Source organism: Bufo gargarizans, chromosome 4, assembly GCF_014858855.1.
Source record: "Bufo gargarizans isolate SCDJY-AF-19 chromosome 4, ASM1485885v1, whole genome shotgun sequence".
NCBI lineage: Eukaryota > Metazoa > Chordata > Amphibia > Anura > Bufonidae > Bufo > Bufo gargarizans.
The window spans coordinates 446,391,043-446,418,267 of record NC_058083.1 but is presented as its reverse complement, the minus strand read 5'-3'; the positions used below and the strand labels follow the sequence as shown (position 1 = coordinate 446,418,267).

At 41.5% G+C, this 27,225-nt stretch overlaps 1 protein-coding gene across 5 annotated transcripts in view; it reads right to left on the bottom strand.

The window, feature by feature from the left end:
• The window catches only part of VRK2 (VRK serine/threonine kinase 2), an 81,918-nt gene that overhangs the window by 13,500 nt on the left and 41,193 nt on the right, over positions 1-27,225 (bottom strand). For all 5 annotated transcript variants that reach the window (XM_044291821.1, XM_044291819.1, XM_044291820.1 and 2 more), the window contains exon 9: positions 3,018-3,138. In XM_044291821.1, the coding sequence (XP_044147756.1) occupies positions 3,018-3,138 (121 nt within the window). The remainder of the gene's footprint in view (positions 1-3,017; positions 3,139-27,225) is intronic.

The window sequence follows — 27,225 nt, the reverse complement described above, 5'->3', positions numbered from 1 at the left end:
CTCTCAGTCTGTGGCAGTATTGTGCTGCTATGTCCACAGTGTTCTCTTCCTCTCCCCATAGGATGGGCAGTTTCTCTAATTCCTCCATGGAGCTGAAGTCTGGGAGTAGATCAGAGAGTCTCCTGGATTATTTGGGACAGTATTTGGGACAGTATATCAGAAAGTGGGCCCCACCGTGCGGGGAAAGTGGCATGACCGTTTTATAGATCAGGTCGTTACGGACGCGGCGATACCAAACACGTGTAGGGAATTTTTTTTTTTTTCATTTTTAATCAGTGATAAATGTGTTTTTTGATTTTTTTTTTTACCCAGACCCACTTGGTTCTTGAAGATCCAGTGGGTCTGATGTCTGTATAATACAGTACAGTACAATATATATTGTACTGTACTTTATTTACACTTTGAACAGATCTATGCCTTTAGCATAGATCTGTTCAGCACCATGGACAGCAGGACGCCTGTGAAGGCGTCCTGTTGCCATGGGAACCTTCCCCGTCTGCGAAGTTGTGGCCACAACTTCGCAGACGGGGAAGGGTAAGGACTGGGGCTCCCTCCCTCTGTCACCCCATCCTGTCGGGGGGCTGCAAAGGCACAGCAGCCCCCTGATGGGAGAGGGAGGGAGCCGCATCTTACTGTTAACTCTATCCATACAGCGGTCTGTATGGACCGCTGTATGGAAAGGGTTAAACGGCTGACATCCATTCACAGATGTCAGCCGTTTATACCAGGGAGTCAGCAATGTGCTGACACTCTGGTATAACCACTGTACACCAATGCGATCACCAGTGTTGTGACAGGATGCCGGCTGAATGATTTCAGCCGGCATCCTGTGCGGATTAACCCCTGGGACGCCACAATCTCACTTTAAACTCATGACGTACCGGTACGTCATGGGTCCTTAAGGACTCAGGATCCATGCCGTACCGGTACGTCATGGATCCCTACGGGGTTAAAGTTCTTCCTTGAATTGAATGAAGTCTCTTTCTAATTGAGATAAAAAAGTATCTGAGAATGCCGTGTGTTGGGTGGGAAGCATTTTCACCTAAAGCCTCAGGGGGGGTCTTTGGGGGGTTGTCTCTGGTTTTTCTTCTGACTTGTATTTTTGGGCCAGGTTTTTGATAGGAGGAAAGGTTCTTTCAAACTGTGTTAAGTTGTCCTCATTGCCTTCTATCATGATGGTGCCAGTGTTGTATAGATTTATGGTGAAAAAAAGAAGTGGACTCTTTATTCACCCTTACTGCGATCTATATCTCCATCCATCTATCTCTTCATCTCTCTCTTTCTATGTCTCTATCATATATTGTACACACACAGGATGTAGGCACAGGACCTGCATGTATATAGGGCGGTTTTGCAAGGCTATAATCTGGTATTGCCATTAGGAATAAACAATTGATAATAAAAGCTCATTTATATGATGTATTTATGTAATATATATATATATATATATATATATATATATAAAAAATTGAGCACATGGTAAAGACTATCTGATTTTTTTACATGTATGTGTTTATCTTTAATCCATCATCACCATCAGAATTTGGCAAACAAAAATCATGTTGCTTGGATATCCTGTAATTCAGGCGACAAGTTAGTTTTTGTCAGTACTGCCAATAAGGCAACATTCACACAGTGCGTATTTGTAAGCAAATACCAGGAGTAGGTCCGGGACACTGAAGAGACACAAATCCTTCCTTTCTCTCTGCAGGTTCCACTCCCAGTTGTGGCTTGCAAACACTGAGGCAGAACACTGACCAAAACTGTACAGTGTGAAAGTGGACTTAGATTGCTTTGGTCTTAAAATGCAGTAATCACAGCCGCTGATTAAGCTTTGATAATAATGTACCACCCTGTGACATGAAGACCTGTGACTAGTTTAATGAGATGAAATATGCTAGGACAGGCCAGTGTAGGGTTAATTTAAAAAGCATGATGTAAGAAATCTCTGCCTGTGAAAACCGAATGACCAAACAATCACGTTAATCTACATTATCCCATACTCGTACCTCCTAATGAGCCTTCCACTGCCTAGAATATTCTCGGAATGAAGAATGAATAGAATGCAAGGAAAAGTTATAGAAATAATACTGCTTTAGACAGCAATGCACAACGGTATATCTTAAGGGGGCTTATCAGTATATGATACCTTAAGGACTTTACAACTGGTGCAGTAACCGATTCCAATGAGTGTTCTTAAAGAACAGTCATTTCCATTAAATTCCAATCATCTGAACCTTTTTGCTTTTTTATTGTATAAAATCACATATTAAGCTTACTTTTTTTCTAGCCATTCATGTGCAAATATTTTGGTCTGATGAAATCTGCCGTTATACAAACCAATATTTGAGGATTATACTGTAGAACAGTGATGGCGAACCTATGGCACGGGAGCCCTCTCTGTGGGCACCCACACTGTGAAAAAAGTTTATGATGTATCAATATGCCTTAGACTTTTCCTGCCATTCATCAGCGCAGGGCGCACTATGAACAGCACAAGCAGCGTATGGAATGTAGGCAGGCTTTAATAGCTAAATGATAAAGTACTTGGAATATATACTATATTGAACTATAGTATTCAGGTTAAATTGCCGTGTTGGCACTTTACAATAAATAAGTGGGTTTTGGGTTGCAGTTTGGGCACTCGGCCTCTAAAAGGTTCGACATCACTGCTGTAGAAGCCCACCCTAACGACGTACCTGAATAAAGCATTAGTGCAGTGTAAGGCTATGTTCACACATAGTTTTTTCTCAGTATTTTTTTTTTTTTGCTATTGTACAAAGTACACAAAATTATTTCCTGCCAAAAAAACTATGAAAAAGAGAGGCAAAATCTGCCAAAAACAATAAAAGGCAAAATCTGCAGTGAAAACACCACATCTGAACATACCGTGAAGAAGGGGGAAAACCAAATTTAACAGAAGTTTTTTAACAAATTATGTTATTCTCATGGCTACACTATTGCGATAATATTTACACCCAACACTATATTTTGGCATTTTATTTTTTAAACCATACTTTGTTTTGGAAGCCTGGACAGTAGAAGGATCTCGTAAGCTCTGCTCCCAGGGTAGTTTCCCACATATCCAGTGGAGCATACAGTATGCGAGGATCTCCAGGTCCCCTCGTCTGGATGGGGCTAGAAGAGAGAGGAAAAAAATAATAATAATAAGAGGGGATGTTAGAAACTGATGGAGTATCAGAATACATTTTTGGAGGAATGTACGATTAGTGATGAAATATGAAAAAGTAAAATGGGCAAAGTGTTTTGTTTGTTCAGCTGTATTAAAAGTAAAAACGCCCAGTCGTTCTGGCTTTACACCACAGACGACCGAGTGACTTGTTGCTGCAGAAAGGCAGGGTCAGTTTTCTTACCTCCTCTAACTTCATCCTTCCTCAGTCTAGCCTGTCACATGAACTTGATCCCCATGGCCTCTGACATGATCCAGACAGCCCATAACCCAGCACCAACACTTTCTCAAAGAGCCAGGCAGTAAAAACAAAGAAAGAAATGTCTGCAGCTAAATTGCTAACACATGTTCCAGGAAGTCCATGGGGTCTACACTGGTCATACAGAGACCATTTGAGTGCAGACTAAACATTGATGGCCTTTCCTGTTCCATCATGTTCAAAATGTTCAACCTGAAAGATAAGACAAAACTGCCATCTAGTGTAGAAGAGCTGAAGTCCTCGAGCTCCGTCTCCGGCGTACTGTGCACTGCAGCCAAACAATACACTTACTTTTCCTGCCTTAATATTACCTGGCAGACATCAGAAAATAAACGGCGCCGGCTGACCCAAATTTTTCACCCTTAATAGAACCGTAAGAAATTATTTGTTTAAGGTTGCATTTTTCACTTACGTAAAAGACAATAATTGCTTAAAACAAAGAGAACATGGGTAGGAAATAGTTAAACCCCTGAAAAAGGTAAATAAAAAAACAAAATAAAAAAATTGGCAGTGTGCAGATCTTCATTATTCCATGTTTAGGAAGTTCTGCTTTATATGCGAGATACAAACTGGCTGATATACGCACCTATGAAAGTTACTCACAAAATATTTCCAGCCGTAATTTAAAATTTGTTTTATTGTGTTATGAATATTTGGAGTGCGGCTTCTCGGGAGAAGGAGGCGAGCTATGTATCAATCACTAAGGCGAGATGTATATTTTATCTGCCGTTGCGATCGGAGAGAAAGATGTAATCTCTTCCTCTGCTGCTTGTGGTTGTTAAACTTGCAGCATAGTTTATGGGCTTTCGTTAAGTGAATTCGAGAAAAGTCACTCAGCAAACTTATCTTTTCATTTAAAAAGTCACCTATTAAAAGCGGTAGTGCCGACACATCATAACTGCTCTGTGTTACTGTGCATACGTTATTATGGAATCAGGGGACGAGATTAGCTTTTACACACACACACACATACTCCATCTAAACTCCTATTAGGCTATGCGATTATTAAAGGCCCTTCAGCCTAACAGAATGCTCCTCGGTCCCATGGGTGCCGTTTATTTTCTGCACTGGCTTCAACAACGTCCTAATGCAAGACTTGGCTCTCATATTAAAATAAAAACACAATCTCCACCACTTGCTGTTCTGTAGCGATTTTATCAGTCGTAAATCTCCCATTAACTGTGGAATAACTCCATTCATACACATGTGTTCACAAGTTCTTTTTCCATCACGGCAATACCAGATTACAGCCTTGTAAAACCGGCCATTTGCTCGCAGATCCTGTGCATACATCCTGTGAGTGTGTGTGTGTCTGGGTGTATATGTATGCTAATAGGATAGATATATATGAGATAGATAGATAGATAGATATATATAAGATAGATAGATATGAGATATATATAAGATAGATAGATATGAGATATATATAAGATAGATAGATATGAGATAGATAGATATATATAAGATAGACAGATATAAGATAGATAGATAGATAGATAGATAGATAGATATGAGATAGATAGATAGATAGATATGAGATAGATAGATATATATAAGATAGATAGATATGAGATATATATAAGATAGATAGAGAGATAGATATAAGATAGATAGATTGATATGAGATAGATAGATTGATATGAGATAGATAGATTGATAGATTAGATTGATATGAGATAGATAGATAGATAGATAGATAGATATCAGATAGATAGATAGATAGATATATGAGATGGATAGATAGATAGATAGATAGGAGATAGATAGATAGATAGATATGAGATAGATAGCTAGATAGATTGATATGAGATAGATAGATTGATATGAGATAGATAGATAGATAGATAGATATCAGATAGATGATATAGATAGATATCAGATAGATGATAGATAGATAGATAGATAGATAGATAGATAGATAGATAGATGCAAATCCTCAAGAGGTCTTTAGCCCCAATGCCATTATATTAAAATCACAAAAAATGAGGCAATACTCAAAAGTAAGTGAAAAAATGAAGCTTGTTAAATACCTCATTATCCTGGGTTGAAACATCGCAGTAGGGATGAATAAAGAGAGTCCACTTCTTTTTTCACTTACTTTTGAGTGCTGCCTCACAGATTAGATAGGTAGATAGATAATCAAAAAAAGGAACATCACCTCCAGGAGATACTTGATTTAAAAGCAGGTGCAAGCTACCATAGCAACTATGTAGAAAAACAAATAAGTAGCAGCACACCACTAAATGCACTAAGGGTGGATAAACAGGTGAATGTGTGAACAGGGTCAAATACAGGACTACCATACTTACTATTAAGTGGAGTAGAAGCTCTTAGTGCATATAATTGATCAAAAATATGTCGGGCCCATCTACCAAACGTCAAGGTGGCTTCTCATCAGATGGGACCTACTCTAACACGGAGTGTCCAGCTCCATTGTAACTCTGATTAAAAGCACCAGGCAGGTGGGCGGGAGTGCTAAGTTCCACAGAGGATGCCTACTCCTCTACTATATATACATAATAAAAAAAAAAGGAACAAGTCCTCCAGAGATAATTGATTTAAAAGCAGGTGCAAGCTACCATAGCAACTATGTAAAAAAAAATGTAGATAGGCCCGACATATTTTTGATCAATTATTATGCGCTAAGAGCTTCTACTCCACTTAATAGTAAGTATGGTAGTCATGTATTTGACCCTGTTCACACATTCACCTGTTTATCCACCCTTAGTGCATTTAGTGGTGTGCTGCTACTCATTTGTTTTTCTAGATAGATAGGAAATTGATGATAGTAAAATATATATGAAAATATAGAAATACATAGCACCATATGTACATAAATAAGTACTATAAATTATCTGTAATTATCGTTGCTTATGGTTTTGTACCACATTCCAATACTTTTACAATACCATGGAAAGGAACAATTGTGGTTATAGCAACCATATGAATAAATAAAAGCTAGTATGACATACTGTACCAGCCATTCAGATCATAAAATAAAACTAAAGGGTATATAGAGTAAGATTATAGGCAAAGTATAAACATACATCTATCACCGCAAGGCCTCATTCACACTTATCTCTTCAGAACCCATATTGTTTACATATGTAAGATACCCTAATTATGAAACCAAGTTATTCTATGTAGATGTCCACACTTCCATGTTTCTATATGACTGTTCCTTTGATTGAGCCAACCTGTCATCTCGAGAAGCTCTTGCCTCCAACCTTAAGTTTAGTCCTCATTTCTTCCACCTGCTGCTTGAGAGCACACAGACTTCTCCGGCTCATAGACGTTCTTCCCGACGTCATCCTTTGAGCTTATGAGATCTTCCATCTCTGCTCTGAGTTGCCTGTTCAGCCTCTCAAATTCATATCGCTCCTCAAGCGTTTCTTCAAGGGCTGTAGCAAAGGAGAGGGCCTTGGGCTCCTTCTCCCGAGCATCAGTCTCCGCTCGGTCACATTCCTCGGCATACCGGGTCGAGGAGTTTTCTCTTCAGCTAGGAGCTGGTCAAACTTCTTCTGTTTCTTCTCCAATTAGACACAATTGGTCTCTGGTGGTCCAGGTCCACCATTCGATCACACAACTCTTGATCAAGTTGAGCAATCCTGGCTTCTAACTGTCTTTTCTCCTCCAAGAGAGCAGATTTTCCTAAGATGCTGTTTGAGACCTCATCAGCCAGCTCATCTCTTTCATAGTCCACATGACGTCTGGATCGCTCAGAAGCTGCAAGTTCTTGAAGTTGGAGAATTTCCGCTTCTATTTGTGACTCTAGATCTTTTAGTTAATTCACCTCTTTCTGAGTCTCCTCCTTTGACTCTTCTGGAGCTTTTTCCAGTTGCTCTGCGAGAACAGCTAGTCCATTTCTTTAGTGTATCTAGGGACTGTGAGGAGCAGGCAAAAACATCTTCAAATTTGCATCCGTACTGACCTGTCAGGTCATCTATCACTGCCTGGGCATGGGTCTCAGACTCTAGACTGACGTCTTCCCACTTAACTCTCATCAGGTATATCTGTCGTCTGGTCGCTACTAGTTACCACCTTAGTTTCGCAGTACCTTGACATGGCAGCCTCACTCTCTGAGTTGCTATTAGTCACAGCACATATCTCACATATACTACTAATGTCATTATCAATTCTGACCTCTGGGTCCACACATGAGCTAATCCCCACCTTGGACATTTCTTTATTAACCATAGAACACCGTGGAGACTGCATATCCACCTCTGGTACATGCGGTATACCCTCTGGCCCTGCCACATTTTCCTGCACATTTTTCACAGTGGGTTCCCCCAGCTGTGTTCTCTCCACATTTATCAGCACTTCTGCATCATTTACATTTTACCCCCAGTGGGCTCTTCTCCCCTGACTACAACCTGCAAGGGAAGAGGCATGTCATCATAATCACATATTTCACATGACATCACATTTTCATTATGCATTTTCACAAACTTGGCACAACCGCTTTGCACCTTATCAACACCATTGTTTTCAATGCTTTTTTCCCTTACACTCACATTTAAAGGGATACGTACAGGTTCTGCAGGAGTTACGTCACTTTCTGCAGAAGTGTTTCCATTTCGTAACAAGTCCCAAAACAAGGGGAGATCCCGGCCAAACATTCCCTCATGCATGAGCCCTTTTCCAATATCAAGTTCACAAGTCTCAGTTCTTACTTGAGTCTCTCAGTGAACACTTGAACTCTGGAGAGCCGCACTGCCCTTCATCTCACTCTCTTCCCGTCGGTTGCCTTTGACAACAGCATTCCCCACCTTCTCTGGAACTCCAGGTACATCACCGACACCTTGAACTTTTACAAAGTGTCCCCTCAGTGTTGAAGACTTAGTCTCCAGGGCCAACTGCAGTTGCACCCTCAAAGCTTCCCTCTCTGCCTCCAAGCGCATCCTGAGAACCTGCAGTTCTTGGTTCCTGGTCACGAGGTCACTGGCCAGTTCCTCAGCACAGTGGTTACCATGGGAAACGCCTTGGGTTAGAACGTCTCTTTGTCTTTCTAACCCGCCCATGAGCTTTTCCTGCTCCTGTTACCACATTACTTGCCTTTGGCTAGCCTTCAGATTGGCCCGCATCAGCTGCTTGGTGAACTCCTCCATCCACCCCATAGCAACAGACAGTACTCTAGCAACACAGGAAAAAAATAAAATAAAATTTCCACAGGTCAGTCTCTTACTTGGGCTTCCGGCCCTTTAATCCCTTCCCGCATTATCACGTATATGTATGTGAGCGAATGCGACTCCTTGCCGCATCCTCACGTGCATGTACGTGAAGTGATCTGCACTAGCCTGATCCGCAGCATGAGCCCGAATGTTACCGATAGCCGGGCCCCTGCTGCATACACACGTGCTGTATTCACTGTGTGAGACGCTGACAGTTCAATTCAGTACAATACAGAATGTATTGTACTCCTCAGAGACTACTCAGGTGAACGCTGTTAAAGAAGTAAAATAAAAACTGTGACAAACATTTTTTGTCACCTTACATCACTAAAAGTGCCACACCAAGCGATCTAAAAGGCGTATGCCCCCCAAAATAGTACCAATCTAACAGTCACCTCATCCCGCAAAAAATGAGCCTCTACCTAAAACAATCGCCAAAAAAAAAAAAAAAAAAAACAATGGAGACACTAAAACATGATTTTTTTTTTTGTTTAAAAAATTGTGTATAAAACTTTGTTTAAAAAATATATTTAAAAAATTCAAACATATTAGGATTTGCCACGTCCATAGCGACCTGCTCTATAAAAATATCACATGATTTAACCCCTCCGGTGAACACCGTAAAAAAATAATAATAATAATTTCATTTTTTCGTCACCTTACATCACAAAAAGTGTAATACCAAGCGATCAAAAAGTCATACACACAATAAAATCATACCAATCAGTCATCTCATCCCGCAAAAAATTAGACCCTACCTAAGACAATCGCCCAAAAAATAAATAAATATGGCTCTCAGAATATAGAAACACTAAAACATGATTTGTTTTTGTTTAAAAAATGCTGTTATTGTGTAAAACTTTAATTTAAATAAAGTACATATTAGTTATCGCCGCGCCCGTTATAACCTGCTGTATAAAAATGTCACATCAGCTAACCCCTCAGGTGAACTCCGTAAAAAACTAAAAATTAAAACGGCGTCAAAAGCCATTTTTTGTCACCTTAAATCACAAAAAGTGTAATACCAAACGATCAAAAAGTCATACACACTCCAAAATTGTACCAATAAGTATCCCGCAAAAAATTAGACCCTACATAAGTCGACCAAAAATAAAAAATAAACTATGGCTTTCCGAATATGGATACACTAAAAACTATTTTTTTTCAAAAATGTTTTATTATGTAAAACTGAAACAACCAAAAAAAGTAATATTTGGTATTGTCGTGTCCGTAACAACCTGCTCTATAAAAATACCACATGATCTAACCAGTCAGATGAACACTGTAAATAACAAAAAAAATGGTGCCAAAACAGCTATTTTTGTTACCTTGCCTCACAAAAAGTGTAATATAGAGCAACCAAAATCATATGTACCCTAAAATAGCCCAGTAGTCCAGCAGACTCCAGGCTGTAGCAAATAAGAGTCCCCCAAATTCCAGCCTATTGCCCAGCCTAATGGCCCCTCAGCCTAACCCAGCTGAGACCACACTAACATAGCTTCTGCAGGTCTCTGTTTCAAATCACTCTCACTCTCTCTCTTCCCAGACTGACACACTAGGAGGTGCTTTATCCCAGCCTGTTTAGAGCAGGCCTCATCTGGGGATCCCTTCCTGCTAGGGAAAACCTGCCCCGGACTGGGGGGGGGGATTGGGAGGTCCCACTGCCAAAATCTACCATCCCAATCCAAGTAAAATCCGGCCCTGATAAAATAAAGAAAATAGCTTCAGCAACTAAATTTACTGAAGGCAGCGTCATTCTGGATTTCACCCACCTCAGCCAGTTGAGGAACCTGGGAGAGATATACCCCCCCCCCCCCCCTTCCGGGACTTTCCCATGCATTTTACAGTTCACATCGCCACACTGTTTATACAATAATTCCATATGTTGTCAGTGCGGTTTGCGGTATTCTGCCTATAAAAGGTAATGGCGCCAGAAAAATGCAGCTGTGATATAGATCCATATTTCACATTATAACATCCATGTTATGAATCAGTATTAGTAATGTATCTGTCATGGAAGACCATAACACAGTACAAAATATAAATAAAAAATCCAGACAAGGACTGCACCTGGTGTCCATATTTATCTCTGTATTTCAATACAGGGGTTGTCTCACTTCAGTAAATGGCATTTATCATGTAGAAAAAGTTAATACAAGGCAGTTACTATGTATTGTAATTGTCCATATTGTTTCCTTTGCTGGCTGGATTCATTTTTCCGTAACATTATACACTGCTCCTATCCATGGTAGTGCCCACCCTGCAATCCAGCAGCGGTGGTCGTGCTTGCGCACTATAGGAAAAGGTGTCAGTCTTTCTCAGCACTTTTTTCTATAGTGTGCAAGCACGGCCACCAGCAAGTGTTGTCCATGCTGAAGGCTGCGGAATTGCTTGCACACTATAGAAAAAAAAGTGCAGAGAAAGATCGACACCTTTTCCTATAGTGTGCAAGCACGACCACCGCTGCTGGATTGCAGGGTGGGCACTACCATGGAAACGAGCAGTGTATATTGTGATGGAAAAATGAATCCAGCCAGCAAAGGAAGCAATATGGACAATCACAATACATTAGTACCTGCATTGAATTCACTTTCTCTACTAGATAAATACCACTTGATGAAGTGAGACAACCCCTTTAAATCTAAATGAGACCAAAAGCTGACTTCAAATGTCATATCGCACAGTTTAGATTTTCAGGTATGTCTATAACCTACAACATTACCCTGCAGTATATTTACAGAACAACACAGTCTGATCCAGTCATTGTAATTGTTGATCTATACAGAGTGCAGTTACTACTTCTATAAATGACCATCTAAGGGTGGGTTCACATCACGTTTTATGCCTCAGTTTGATGTATACGTTACAAAAAAACAGAAAAAGAAGATACAAAAACGCAGCACACCACGTTCTTGTATCCTGCACAGTCTGGTAAAATAACGTGAAACTTTTTTTTTAACAATGGTAAAAAACATACTTTTTTTTTTTTCTTTCACAATGGAAATCTATGGTGAACAGATGCCACTGTATAGCATCAGTCTGAGGCACCCGTTTAACATATACATTTTTTGTATACATTAAAAAGATGGAAAAAAAACGGAATGTGAACCCACCTATAACCCATATCTCTAATCTCATATCTATCCATCTACCAATCTCATATTTGACATCTATCCCTCTCTATATCTATCTCACATCTATTATATCTACAGTATCTCTCTATATACATCTATCAGTCTTTTATCTATCTAATCTACAGTATCTATCATATCTGCAGTAGCACTCTCTCTATATACATCTATCGGATCTATCTCATATCTCCAATATCTCTCTCTCTATATCTGTCTATATTGCTCTCTCTCTATATCTATCTATCTATAATTAGGTGTGTGTGTGTATGTATGTATATATATATATATATATATATATATATATATATATATATATACACACATACATATATACACACACACACACATCTATCAGTACATATTAATATCCCAAAGTCACTTGTAGATATCTTCAGCTATTTTTGGCAGTGTTGAGGTCTATGACATCCATCACAATTACAGATAGGAAGAAATGCTTATTTGGCTATGTTTAAGCCGTACATCCATTCTCATCTCTAGTTAAACCATGAGTATATGATAAAAGGGTTATACTACCAAAGAATCCTTCTACAGATCCTTCTCCAAATTTCTTCTGCGTGGCAAGCTAAATTAACATTTTAAACAGTACCGAAGGGACAGATATGCTGCTGCATTAATTTAGATCTGGGAGATGAGATGACTCTCTAGCTACTGTATCTGTGCAGCGCATTATCAATGGACCAGCAGCAGCTAAATGCATCAATAGGAACTTGACAATTTAAAGTGATTTTTTTTTCTCTTTTTGCTGAAGGATGCAGAGAGCATCCCCAGTGCTGTGACTGCCACCGCTGCTAATAAATAACATGAAAAACATAACAAGCACAGAGTTGGAAAATACTAAAAAGGTCTACCCAGTGCATTCTGCATATCAACACCCCGACGTGTATGCAAAGAGGAGACGCCAGACTGCACTTCTCAGACACAAAACATTCTGCCGGCTTTTATTTTTTATTCAACATATTACGTGTGGTATGCCTACAAAGAAATTAGGTATCGACTGCTAGGCTTGCAAGGGAAAAATTTCTGCAAAAATCTATAGTATGTATTGATCCGAATCTTACTTTTAGTAAAAATGTATCAAATTAAAATGGGTCTTGTGACGCAGAAATTATTCTCTTTAATTATCAAGCACGCTGACACATTAAATGCATTTGACGTAGAGGAAGCTGTGATAAGGGGTTGTCCATGTGCTATATCACTATAATTATATATTATATTCAGAATGAAAGACTGTCTTTCATTCTGAAGAAAGCCATTTCACGTTTGGACTGGACCGGCTCATATAGGCCTTTTGAAGTTTTCCAGACGCCGGGTAAGAGAACTAGCAATATTATTTTTTCAGCAGTTTTTGATCCTGGTTGTGGATTTGACACAGAATCCGCACCGAGAATGAAGATATCATTTCTTTTTTCCATTGGGCAGCTTTAAAAACAAAACACTGGTATGTAAATTAACAAGCGGATTTCTCATTGAAGTCAGTGGAGGTGATTTGTCAGCGTTTTCAATATCTGCACTGTAAAAACGCAGTGTGAACATACCCTCAAACCAGAGTAAGCTCAGCTAAACGCATTAATACTTTTCTTTTTGTCAATCCATGTGCAAGTGTGCAGTTACGTGCACTGAGGGCAGGGCCAAGGCACTCTGGGAACGGGTGCTCCTCCGGCTTCCTCTGCCAGCCCTCCCTCTACTCCCACCTTTCTGCATTGTGATCTCCTCTGAGGGAGGAGCTGACAGAGGAAACCGCAGCAAGAGTGCACTTGGGCCCACCTTCAGTGCACTTAATGGCTCATTTAAATATTAATTAAAAGTATTTTTATTCCAGAACAAAGCAACAGAATGCTAAGGTATCTTTACATTCTGCTGATATGCCCCACAAGGCATTGTGCCTGGTTTAACAGTGAATTTCTTTTAAAGAGGTTATGTCATGATTTATGTAAAAAATAACACTGAGCTGCAATGAAGGCTTGCCGCTCCGCCGCTACCTTTATGAAAATAATATTCACAAAAAACGGCAGGAGAAGAGGGGAGCCGGGATCTGACCCGCTCTGTCACAGCACTATGTACAGATGTAGCAGAGCTGAATTCACTGCAGCGGGATAAATCCAAAAGCTTTGACAAAAAGCACCAAATGACAAACTCCACTTTACTGCATGGATAAACCCTGGTACATGTCTATGTTCTGCCCATACTGTACGTTAGGTCTGATGTCTGAAACATTCTTTGACGCAGATTTCTTCCGCCCATTGAATGTAATTGCTGCCGAAACATCCCCAATCGCAGATATTTCTGCAACAAATCTGCCATGTGTGAATTCAGCCTTAGAGGGGTTATCCCATGAAAAGGGTTACCATGCAATGAATAGGGCATTTCAAATAAAGTATCATTGCAGTATACGTGCAATAAAATGACTAAGGTTTCTATGTACATGACATTGTCGTCTCTGGTAGCGCCCCCTGCTGTTTATCTTTCTGATCCAAGTTCTTGAACCTTCAGTGGTGGACTAACATGCTCAGCAGTCTCCTCGCTCCCTTGTCCTCCCCTCAGTGCCAGTGTAGTGATCTCAGAGAAGAGGTCCAGACATGTTTCATTCAAACAAATACATAATTACATCACATTCTATAGACGGCGAAGAAGGAAATTGTGGCGGCGTTACATGCCGTATGTATCTCTGGGACTACATGTGAGGTACTTTTTTCTATGCACGGTAGGAAGGAGTTAAAAGGGGTTATCCCATGATTAATGTAAAAAATCATATAGTATAATAATAACCTCTTTCTAACAAAGCTAGAACCAGCCCTGTTCCTCCCATGGGTCCAGAGATCTCCCCATTCATTGCTTGGTCAGATTTTTTCTCAAGCTGACAGCTCAGGGGTGTGTCCTTCCTGCTGCATCTCAGAGGGCGTGGCCTGCAGCTCAGGGACGTGTCCTTCCTGCTGCAGCTCAGGGGGCATGTCCTTCCTGCTGCAGCTCTCTCCTTTTAAAAAATGAACTAGTTTTTCATGCTGAATTACATTAAAATAACATTTAATGGTGGCACGATCCCTTTAAATATTAGGGGACTGCATCAATAGAGCACATTGCTCTCATCAGTACAGGGAGCAGTCATATCTCACACTGCGCAGGCCCATAATACTCCCTGTCCATCTATTGCCAAAGCTAAAGTGTATTCAAAGGGGCTGTGCCAAGTTTTTAGCCTGACCGCTGGGACCCTCACTGAGCACGAGAACTGGGTTCTAGTTCCCCCGGCGCGTGCTTGCTCACTGCTACTCCGGAGGTAGCCGAGTATAGCGCTCAGCCATCTCCGGCGCAAGTGGCAGGGCATGTGCACAATCTACAGCTCCATCAGAACAGGGAATGAAACACCCGTTCTCATGATCATGGGGGATAAATTAAACACTTGGCACAACCCCATTATAAATAGCACCTACTCCAGAGCTGACAAAATATCACTATATTAAAGGGGCTTTCCACTTAGGGCACTGCCTGTCCATATTTACATATCAGATAGCGGTTCACTTGCTAATCCCCTATATTGGCTGGAGCAGACAGTCACTCCAAGAAACAGAAAACTTTCAGAAATCAGCTCATCGTGGGGGCAGCTACCTTAAGGGTGAGGGTTGTCCTAGGTGGAAACCCCTTTAAGGGGGTTCCATAAAAAATTTGCTAAATGGCCCAAAAACACGTAGTATCCTAAATTCCTAATCAGCTCAATTTGGACTATAGCTGAGGCAGTTGTTCACATATGTCCGGCCACTTACCGCGGGCTGACGTTCATTTACATTACTAGCATCCACGTGAACGGTGTCTCACCCACAGTCACTGGGGAATTTCGGAATATGGTAGCCTGCGTGTGCTCCATTCTTTTCCATACCTGTATAAACCCGTAGAAGCCCTTTCATTATTATGTGCTCTGTGAACATTTCCAGATTCCAGGACACAAAGCAGCGCCCATGCCTGTAACATCTGAGATACATATATTCCGACCTACAGCTGAAATCTATTCACTACAATCACATCACAGGACACCAAATACCGGGGCCTGGAAAATGTTTCTGCGGTGCCATCGTCACCTGTGAATTTATAGTTGTACCTGGATAAATGGAAGTCGCTCCAGAGCCGCTCTAAAATGATTCACTAGTACTTAAAAGACATGAGGCAGCAGATAATGTGTCATTTATGTCTCCATTCTTCCCCAGCCTCCGGAGTGACAATGTTCCCCTGTGGATAGAGATCCTCAACGTACCCATACTCTGCTTTTATCACTGCAGACAACATGGCATACTGGGCAGTCGGGTTACAAAGCCTGGAACATGGAAATCCTGTGTATTATGCCACTGACTGGTATACTGTACATTTTCATTTGTAACCCGACAGTGTAAAAAAAAAGTGAAAGTGCATTCACTAGAATTCCCTTAGGCTGGTTTCACACAGGTTTTTCCTTGAGTGTTTGCAGTTTTGTTTGGTGCATTTTTCCTTTTTTTTTTTTTTTTTTTTTTAGTACGCCAGTCCCAGATGTCAAATGGAAGTCTATGGGAAATACTTGACAAATGCATGACAAAGACAAGAAAACACTACGTGAATTAAAAAAAAAAAAAAAAAAAACACAACTAAAAGACAAAAAAAAAAAAAAAAATAATGTTCTGGTGTTTTTTACAAGTAAAAAATAATAATTTGTGGTAGCACCCTGAAGGTGTATTCCATCCAAAAGAATATACTGTCACCCATCCATTGGATAGGTGGGGGTCATACCGCTACAACACAAGACCCCAGTTCCCCCAGCTGCAGGGCTCATGCTTGACTGCCACTCCATACAAAGTCACGGACAGAACCAGTTGGACACTGCTCCTTGCTGGGTCCTGAACTAGCATTTATCCCATATACAGTGGATAGCGGATAAATGGTTATGGCCTACAGTATATACCCTTTTAAAGAGAACACTGTAGGGAGACAGACGGGGAGTCACCCTGATGACTCTTCTCCCCGTTTCTGACAAGTTTTAGAGTAAAACACAGCATCTGTAGTCAGGGAGCCTATCGTCCAGGGCCTCATGCACATTACAGATTTGCAGGACACGGTGCCCACAGTATGCTACAGTCTAAATTGTACCTAACATATTATAGAGGTATTTTCCACCTGCATACCTTAAGCTAAATATTTAAAAATATCCATATACTGATACACCTGTATCTACACAGGAGGATGTGTGATGTAGGTATAGATGGACATGCACCTGGACTTATCCAAGGGAGACCACGTGATTTAACCATACAAGCACATATAGCCAAAAGTGAAGGATCCCTTTAATAAGAATCTACTGAATGCTATGGTAGTGCTGCTCTCTGCCTGTACAGATGGTATCCCCTAGTGGTGAAACGCTCTTTTTTTTTTTTTTTATGGGAGATGCAGAATAAATACAGGCATCAAAGCCCATCCTCTGTCTTTTAATTATTATGGAAAAATAATACTAATATAGAATAATAGTAGTAATAATAATAATAATATTATTATTATTAATATGGGGAAAATTATCAATGCATTTACACCACAAAATTGTGACAGAAAAAAGTAAAAAAGGGCTTATGGGGTTAGGTCATTTCAGCAAATAGCATTTATCATGTAGAGAAAGTTAATACAAGGCACTTACTAATGTAATGTGATTGCCCATATTGCCTCCTTTGCTGGCTGGATTCATTTTTCCATCACATTATACACTGCTCGTTTCCATGGTTACAACCGCCCTACAATCCATCAGCGTAGCCGTGCTTGCGCACTACATAAAAAAAGCACCAGCCTACGTGTACTCCCATGGTCCCGGCCACTAGAGAGACAGGCACTTTTTCTTGATGGATTGCAGGGTGGTCGTAACAAAGGAAACAAGCAGTGTATTATGTGATGGAAAAATTTGCTAGGGGAAAAAATGATTATATATATATATATATATATATATATATATATATATATATATATATATGTAAATGAGCCTGGTAAGGAGCCCAAGGGGCTGCACCAACCGTTCTGGAGCCCAGCACTGCCTCCTTGCTCACAAAGTCAGATCGCCGCGAGCTTGCGCATGCGCAGTGACGGCATAGTGTTCCTTCCCTGTGCTGGCATCAGACTCAGGGAAGGAACTGCGCATCGTGTGATTATGGCGATCTGATTTTCTGAGCAAGGAGGAGATTGCTGGTTACAGGCTGAGTGTGAGTGTGAGTGTGTGTGTGTGTGTGTGTGTGTCTGCTAAAGGAATCCGTACCGTCGCATTTACAATCACAAAATTTGGCACACAGGTACATCAGGTGGCTGGAGAGGTTTTAGACCAGGTCTCAGATCTCTAGGATGTACCGTTCCTGAAATAATCCCCAAAAATACATTAGCCAATAGAAGCTCACAGGTCCTCCAGCCTCCACTTACACAGTTGCACTCCAGGTTTCCATAACAACCCAGCTATTTATCTTCATTGCTGTAGGTGAGCTTTAAAGGAAATCTGTCACAAAGATAATCGCTATTGAAATAAAGCCATGGCCTAATAGCACTTAGTACCTTATTTCAAGATGTGCCTTTGTTCCATCAATAGATGTTTTTATCCTCTGAAAATCCAGTTTATTTGGTATGCAAATGAGCCAGTAAGGTGCCCAGAGGGGCGTCACTCTTGCAGGAAGGAGCCCAGACACGCCCCCTGCCACAATCTGCCCACCCTCAAAAGACTTAAAACCGTGCTCCAGGTCCCGCTAAGCCACGCACCTGCTTTGGTTAGGCCACGCCCTCCCACTCCTGAGCCGTCAGCTGCAGGGTGACTTTCTCCCTGCAGCTCACACTCAGACAGCACAGTGCTGCTGTCTTAGAGAGTGAGCTGTTCAAAAGGACACGCCCCCTGTCCAGTTAGGCCATGCCCCCTCCCACTCCTCAGCCGACAGATTGAAAACATTAAGTTAAAAATCAACTTCTAGGTCCTGATAAGCCACGCCTAGATCTGTTAGGCCACGCCCCATCTCACTTCTGAGCCGACAGGGATTGAAAAATGAAGGTAAAAATCTACTTTTGTCAGCTGCAGGGGTGGGAGGGCTGGTGACCTCACACTCAGACAGCACAGTGCTGCTGTTTTAGAGTTAGCTGTTCAAAAGGACACGCCCCCGATCTGGTTAGGCCATGCTCGCTTCCATTCGTCAGCCAACAGGGATTGAAAAAAATCAAGTTAAAAATCAACTTCTAGGTCCCGCTGAGCCATGCCCCTGATTGGGTAGGCCACACCCTCTCCCACTCCTCAGCCGACAGGGATGTTAAAAAATCTACTTCTGTCAGCTTCAGAGGTGGGAGGGAGGGTGACTTTCTCCCTGCAGCTCACACTCAGACAGTAGAGTGCTGCTGTCTTAAGCTGGGTTCACACCTGAGCGTACTTGTATGCGCTCTGTATGCGCGATTTTATTGAGCGTTTACATACGCGGCTCCGGAAACAAGCAAGCGCCCATTGTCACGCATTCCCGGAAGTGTATGTGCGGGAACACGCGACAATACGCCCCCAAAGAAACTCCTGTACTTCTTGGGGCGTTGGGCATTTTACAGCGCAGATCTATGTACGTAGATGAGAACCATGCCGATAGGGAAGCATTAGTTTTTGCTTGTTGAGCGTTTTACAGCGCGTAGGAACGCGCTGCAAAATGCTCAGGTGTGGACCCAGCCTTAGAGTGAGCTGCTCAAAAGGACACGCCCCCCCATCCAGTAAAGGCCACTGTTAAGGGGGCGGGCCCCTGTGGAGGTCACTGTCAAGGGGGTGGTATGCTGTGAAAGTAACTGTTAAAGGGGAAGGCTGCTGTAAAGGTCAAAGTTAAAGGGGTGGGCTGCTGTGGAGGTCCAATTTTAAGGGACGGGGCACTGTGGAGGTCACTGTTTTAGGGGCGAGGTGCTGTAGATGTCACTGTTATAGTGGACACACACAAACATTAAATGAAATAGATTAAATATACCCGAGCCAAGCCGGGTCCTTCAGCTAGTAAATATAAATGTATGTATATATATATTAATTTAAATCACTCCCCTTTCCCTTGAGTAAAAAAAAATGAATATATAAACAATGAAAATTATAAACATCACGGGCATTCACAAACGCCCATACTATTAAAATCTAAACATATTTATTGCATACGGAGAATGGCATAATGGGAAAAAAATATATCAAAATGACCGATTTGCAATTTTTTCATCTAACTGAATAAAATGCGATCAAAAAGTCATGCACACGCCAAACAGCTCAGTAGACATAACTATACAAAAGTTATGGGGGTCAGAACATGGCAATGTAAAAAAAAATATATATATATATTTTTTTTCAAAGTTATTTTTTTTTTTCAGTATTAAAAACGCAAGAAAAATTATACATATGTGATTTCACCGAATTCGCACTGGAGAATAAGGAGCACAACTTACCGATTAGTGAATGCTTTAAGAAAAGAAAAAAAATTAAAAAGAAATTTAACTCAAAACTGTGTCGGAATTGCATTTTTTTTTCCAATTCCATCCCATTTGGATTTTTTTCCTGCTTCCCACTACATCCTATGCAATATTAAATGGTGCCATTAGAAAGTATAACTTGTCCTCCAAAAAACAAGCCCTTACACAACTATGTGAACAGAAAAATAAAAAAGTTATGACTCCAGGAAGACGGGAAAGAAAAATGAAGATGCAAAAACAAAAAAAACTCTGGTATCCAAGGGGTTGACTTTGTGAATAACTTAAGACTAGCAAAGCTATTGTAACTGATTAGATATTACCTATCATTAGAATCAAGCGTGTATATAACCTATGGGGATTTATTTTGGAGCTTGTGGTGCTGCAATATACGGTTTAAAAATGTACTAAATCGTTATAAAGTTATAAAACCAATTCAGTCTAAATATTACACTTTATTAAATACAAGAGTCGGTGAAGCTGTGCAATTATCCCACATGGTAAAGCAGAGTAGTATTTTTTTCTTCTTAATATGTGATATTAAAACTACTCCAGATTTCTACACCGCTGGCAAATTACTGGGACCTTGTTCATTACATGGTCAATGGCCCTTTTAATAGAAAAAGCAATAATATGTAGCCGTTTAGACCCACTAGGACACGAAGGAACAAAGCAACAGGCTATAAAGCTATTGAGACGGCCAAGGTGAAAAGCCTGCAGTGCCAAATTCCTATATACTTCATATAAAATATGATTCTTGAGGCTTAAAACATGCCTGCAGTCAGGACAAAAATACAGTTTTGCAAGTCCAGTCATTAAAAAAAAAAAAAACACTTATTTTTCTTCACGTATAATATTTCCATTGACTTTTTGTCTTGCTGACAGAGCAACTGAGAAAGCGTTGCTGCATTGACCACATTGATCCTCAGCCATTCTGTCAACAGTAAAACTTTCTACAATATATTCCGAGCAGTGACCTTCCGTGCCATCAGCAGTCCACAGACTCTTCTTCCTCGGTTCCTGTGGCAGTCTCTTGGATTGAGACCGCAATGTAATAAACAACTAAGGTTTAATTAATGGTAAATGAATACAAGACATAGGTTATGACTTGAACTAATTAGGGAATTGTTGAATTAAGTCTGCCTGGGGATGCAAGGCAGTGCAATCAATATCCAATAAAAAGGACTATGTATGTAATTTAGCTGGAAATGTGTTTCCAATACCGTCAAACTGAGTTTAAGGAAGTAGAATATATGAAAGGCTAGAGGAGCGGTTTAAAAATGCAATACTTTAAAGATTTAGAGCGTGTCTCGCAGGAGGGGGATTCGGAAAATACAAGTTTAATCCCTTTTTGTGGTCACATTTTACTTTTGGACATAAGCAGATTCTTCTTGGGGCTCATGCGCAGTCCGCAAAACACGGATCTGCAAAAAAAAAAGGGATGACATCCGTATTGCATCCGTTTCTTTTTTTGGAGATCCATTGTAACAATGCCTGTCGGACAAAACGGACAAGAATAGGACATGTTCGATTTGACAGACAGAAACGGAATGCGCACTGAGTCATTTCGTTATTTATTTTTTAAGTGAATAGTTCCACATACGGACCTGTAAAAAAAAACGAAACGTAAATGGAAAAAAAATAAGTTTGTGTGCATGAGCCCTATAGGGAGTTTGTTGGCTGTTCTGACTGCTCCAACCTGCTGCCAGGGGTAGATAGGTGAGGGGTAAGGGCTCACGACCGTATGCATTTTGTGGTCTGCAAAACACTGATCAACAAAAAAAATAAAAATAAAAGTATGACAATTTTTTTTTTTTTGCGGATGCCTGTACTTGTCCGCAAAACGGACATGTTCTATTTTTTGGGGCCAAACAAACATGCGGGCATAAGGAAACAGAATGCACACGCAGTCATTTCAAACTGCTGACCTATTGAAATGAATGGTTCCGCATACGGACCTGTAAAAAAACTGCTTGTGTGTATGAGCCCTAAAACTTTAAAATAGTTTGATATACCTGTATGGGTACCAGTGCTTCTTTCGTGGCCAAGGAAAAGCTTTAACGCCCCCGACACTGCGACTGCAAGTGCCATGTGGGCGGTCCCTTCATATGCTTTGTAATCTCCCCTACCCCTCCTCTATGTTGAGTGACAACTTTTAGCAGACTCCTGATTGGACACAAGGGCCATCAATCAGATCAGAGGGGAGGTGTTGAGAAGTCTTCAATACATAGAGCCCAGGACACTGCACATGAAGGGACTGCGTCCATGGCGTTTGCAATCACGGCACAAGAGGCGTTCAGATTTCTCCTAATTGGTCACACAAGAGGCAAATGCGCCCTTCCAGGGACGTTTAAACAGCTTTACCAGATTGCAGCACAAGGCCTTAATCACTTGACTATGTAAAATTTTCAGTAACCAAAAAACGGATCCATGAGAAACAGCACACAGATAGCTTCCCTGTGCATTCCCTTATCTTCTGCAGAAACGGACTACAATAGGACCTGCACCACCGAGTTCAGGTACATGGATCTTTAAAAATAAAAACAGATGTGTAAATGGCCTGGCACCTTTCACCAGTGCTCCGGGTCTAGGGCCAAGCATCCTTCTCCAAACATGTCACCACTGATGCAGCAGGGACATGCATATAGATGGCACATCGCACTTTTGGTCCACTTTTGGAGGAGAAGGGAGCTCAGGGGTAGACCTAGGGCACCTGTGACAGGCAAGACTTTTTTTTTTTTTTTTTTTTTTTTTACTGTTGTACTATGCCTGACCATCTCAACAGGGGTTTCCGGTCTCAGAACGATTTTAACCTATTCTCCAGGAAAAGATTCCGACATATACCTCCAATGAAGGTTGTGACTTATCCCACTGCACTGTATAGGCATACAGTGCAATAGGTCACCCATAAGGTTCCACTGTAAAAAAATAAATAATAATAAGTACATCGTCCAGTATACTAAAAAAAAAAAAATATATATATTGCAGATGTTTCTATGGCATAACGTAGTTACGACAGTATTTTCAACTTTTTGTGCTATACTGACAACATGGTGGAGGCTACGTATAGATGCTGGAACACCCATGAATTTATTGAGATCTCTGGGGGGTATTAAATGGCACCTGTCCGCAGATTTTTTACCTATGAAACTGGCAAACCTGTTGCATGCGCACTTGGCAGCTAAAGGCATCTGTGTTGGCCCCATGTTCACATGTGCCCGCATAAATGAGAAAAAAGAAGTTTTAATATATGCAAATAAGCCTCTAGGAACAATGGGGGTGTTGTCATTACACCTATAGGCTGTAACTGCCATGCCCTCTCCACTTTGACACGGCCAGGCAGTGTTAACGTAATCACGCCTACCTGGCCCTGTCAACCAAAGTGCAGAGGGTGCGGCAGGTGCAGAGAAAGCTGAGCCTCTAGGTGTAATGACAACGCCCCCTTTGCTCCTAGAGGCTGATTTGCATATATTAAAACACTTTCTCGGCAATGCGGGCACATATAAACATGGGACCATCTCAGATGGTTTCAGCTGCCAAGCACACATGCAACAGGTCAGTTTCATAGGTACAAATCTTCTGACAGATGCTCTTTGAGCAGCAAGTGTTCAAATGCCCTGGAGAGACACCATCGGAAAAACCAAGCAGTGCACAGATCCAATTACAATACACAGCAGTCAGTATAATACATAGACATGCGGGGTCCTTCAAAGTGGGAGATGCTCTCGGTCCCGGCTAACAGAGGAGGTGAAACTTCATATAAGTGCTGTCGTAAAAGTTTCTCTATGAAAAAATTATAAAGTTCTGTAATTTCACTGTATTCCTTCAGAATTAATATTTCTCAGAAATCTCAAGCTAGGCAATTTAACCGTATACCTTCACCAAACCGAATGAAGAGTATTTAATGCTTCAGGGCCACTTCAGGTGTTTTCATTATTTGAACACTGTGGGAGGACAAAAAAAAAAAAAAAAAAAACGAACAAAGAAAAGATGGAGAAAATACTAAAGTCTACTAAAAGTTAAAATATCAAACAAGCTGCACAGAATATCTGATCCAGACTGAACCAGACTGCTCGGGTCAGTTCATTGTAAGTGGTCAAACAAAAGGCTAAGGTTACACTGAGCCACAATGAAGGCTTGCCGCTCCGCCGCTACCATTATGAAAATAATATTCACAAAAAACGGCAGGAGAAGAGGGGAGCCGGGATCTGACCCGCTCTGTCACAGCACTATGTACAGATGTAGCAGAGCTGAATTCACTGCAGCGGGATAACTCCAAAAGCTTTGACAAAAAGCACCAAATGACAAACTCCACTTTACTGCATGGATAAACCCTGGTACATGTCTATGTTCTGCCCATACTGTACATTAGGTCTGATGTCTGAAACATTCTTTGACGCAGATTTCTTCCGCCCATTGAATGTAATTGCTGCCGAAACATCCCCAATCGCAGATATTTCTGCAACAAATCTGCCATGTGTGAATTCAGCCTTAGAGGGGTTATCCCATGAAAAGGGTTACCATGCAATGAATAGGGCATTTCAAATAAAGTATCATTGCAGTATACGTGCAATAAAATGACTAAGGTTTCTATGTACATGACATTGTCGTCTCTGGTAGCGCCCCCTGCTGTTTATCTTTCTGATCCAAGTTCTTGAACCTTCAGTGGTGGACTAACATGCTCAGCAGTCTCCTCGCTCCCTTGTCCTCCCCTCAGTGCCAGTGTAGTGATCTCATAGAGAAGAGGTCCAGACATGTTTCATTCAAACAAATACATAATTACATCACATTCTATAGACGGCGAAGAAGGAAATTGTGGCGGCGTTACATGCCGTATGTATCTCTGGGACTACATGTGAGGTACTTTTTTCTATACACGGTAGGAAGGAGTTAAAGGGCTTATCCCATGATTAATGTAAAAAATGAAAATCAGAATTCATATAGTACATGATAACCTCTTTCTAGAACCAGCCATGTACCTCACATGGATCCAGAGATCTCCACATTCATTGCTCTGCTAGATTTATATCAAGCTGACAGCTCAGCTCAGCTCTCCCTATCACAGCTCAGGAGGCAGTTAAAGGATGAAACTGAGCATGTGCGACCATCTCAGTGAGCAGGTCCAAGAAATAAGAAAAACAAACAGCAGGTGGCGCTAAACAGATACATTTTTTTGAATAACTCAGTGGCTATGCTAAATTTTTAATGACATGCAATTACAAAAGTATTCAGATCCAGATGCTGGTTTGAAAACTAGAGAATATTTTTCGTGGGACAACCCCTTTAACAAGCGGTATCTGCACTGCATTCTGGGAGTTGCAGGTGCTCCGCTGTCTCATATGAGCTGCTGCACACCCACAGAAGGGGAAGAAAGTCCTCCAGGTTAGTTGGGGGGCGTTAAATTAGTTGGCTAAATCCTTTAAAGGGGTCTAAACCCGGACATATCAGCATTTTCACCCAGGCAGCCCTCTGATATTAGCATCGGAGCATTTCATCCAGCGTAGGGCCAGGGCTTTTTTGTTTATGTTTTACACTGCTAGGCGGAGACTTCCGCCCAGCTGTGTATTCGGCAACGTCACCGGCTCTGATGGGCCGGCTTTAGCTCTGCCCTAGCCTGTAAAATTGTTTTACAGGCTAGGACAGCACTAAAGCCCGCCAATTAATTCCGGTGACTTCACTGGGCTCACTGCTGGGTGGTAGCCTCCGCCTAGAAGTCCCTATAGAGAGCCCGGATCTCCTAAAAAATAACATCTGCCCTATGCAATTCAGCGCAGGGCAAAGGAGAGAATCGGGGCATGAAATGCTCCTATGCTCATATTAGAGAGGCTGTCTGGGTGAATATATGGGTATGTCCGGGTTCAGCTCTGAACACGGACTAGCCCTTTAAGTGGTTGTTAAGGGTACTTTCACACTTGCGGCAGGACGAATCCGACAGGCTGTTCACCATGTCGGATCCGTCCTGCGGCTATTTCGCCATGCCCGCGGACCGCCGCTCCGTCCCCATTGACTATAATGGGGACGGGGGCGGAGCTCCGGCGCAGCACGGCGGTGCACGGAGAAAGCCGCCAGACTAAAATTACTGCATGTCAGGCTTTTTGGTCCGGCGGATTTCTCCGTGCACCGCCGTGCTGCGCCGGAGCTCCGCCCCCGTCCCCATTATAGTCAATGGGGACAGAGCGGCGGTCCGCGGGCACGGCGAAATAGCCGCAGAACGGATCCGACATGGTGAACAGCCTGTCGGATCCGTCCTGCCGCAAGTGTGAAAGTACCCTAAGGCCTCTTTCACACGGGCGTCATGTTTTTTGCCCGGATAAGAGGCGGGTGCGTTGCGGGAAAATACACGATTTTTCCGCGCGAGTGCAAAACATTGTAATGCGTTTTGGACTCGCGTGAGAAAAATCGCGCATGTTTGGTACCCGAACTTCGGGCTTGGGATTGATGTTCTGAAGATTGTATTATTTTCCCTTATAACATGGTTATAAGGGGAAATAATAGCATTCTGAATACAGAATGCTTAGTATAATAGTGCTGGAACGGTTAAAAAAAATAAAAAAAGTTAACTCACCTTATCCTCTTGATCGCGTAGTTCCCGGTCTCTTCTTTACTAGCTGTGGGCTAAATGACCTGTGGTGATGTCAGATCACATGCTCCAATCACATGGTCCATCACCATGGTGATGGAGCATGTGATCTGACATCACCACAGGTCCTTTAGCCCACAGCTAAAGAAGAGACCGACCGGGAACTACGCGATCAAGAGGATAAGGTGAGTTAACTTTTTTTATTTTTTTTAACCCTTCAAGCACTATTATACTAAGCATTCTGTATTCAGAATGCTATTATTTTCCCTTATAACCATGTTATAAGGGAAAATAATACAGTGAATAGACTGTCACCTAGAACCCATGCGTGAAAATCGCACCGCATCCGCACTTGCTTGCGGATGCTTGCGATTTTCACGCAACCCCATTCATTTCTTTAGGGCCTGCGTTACGTGAAAAACGCAGAATATAGA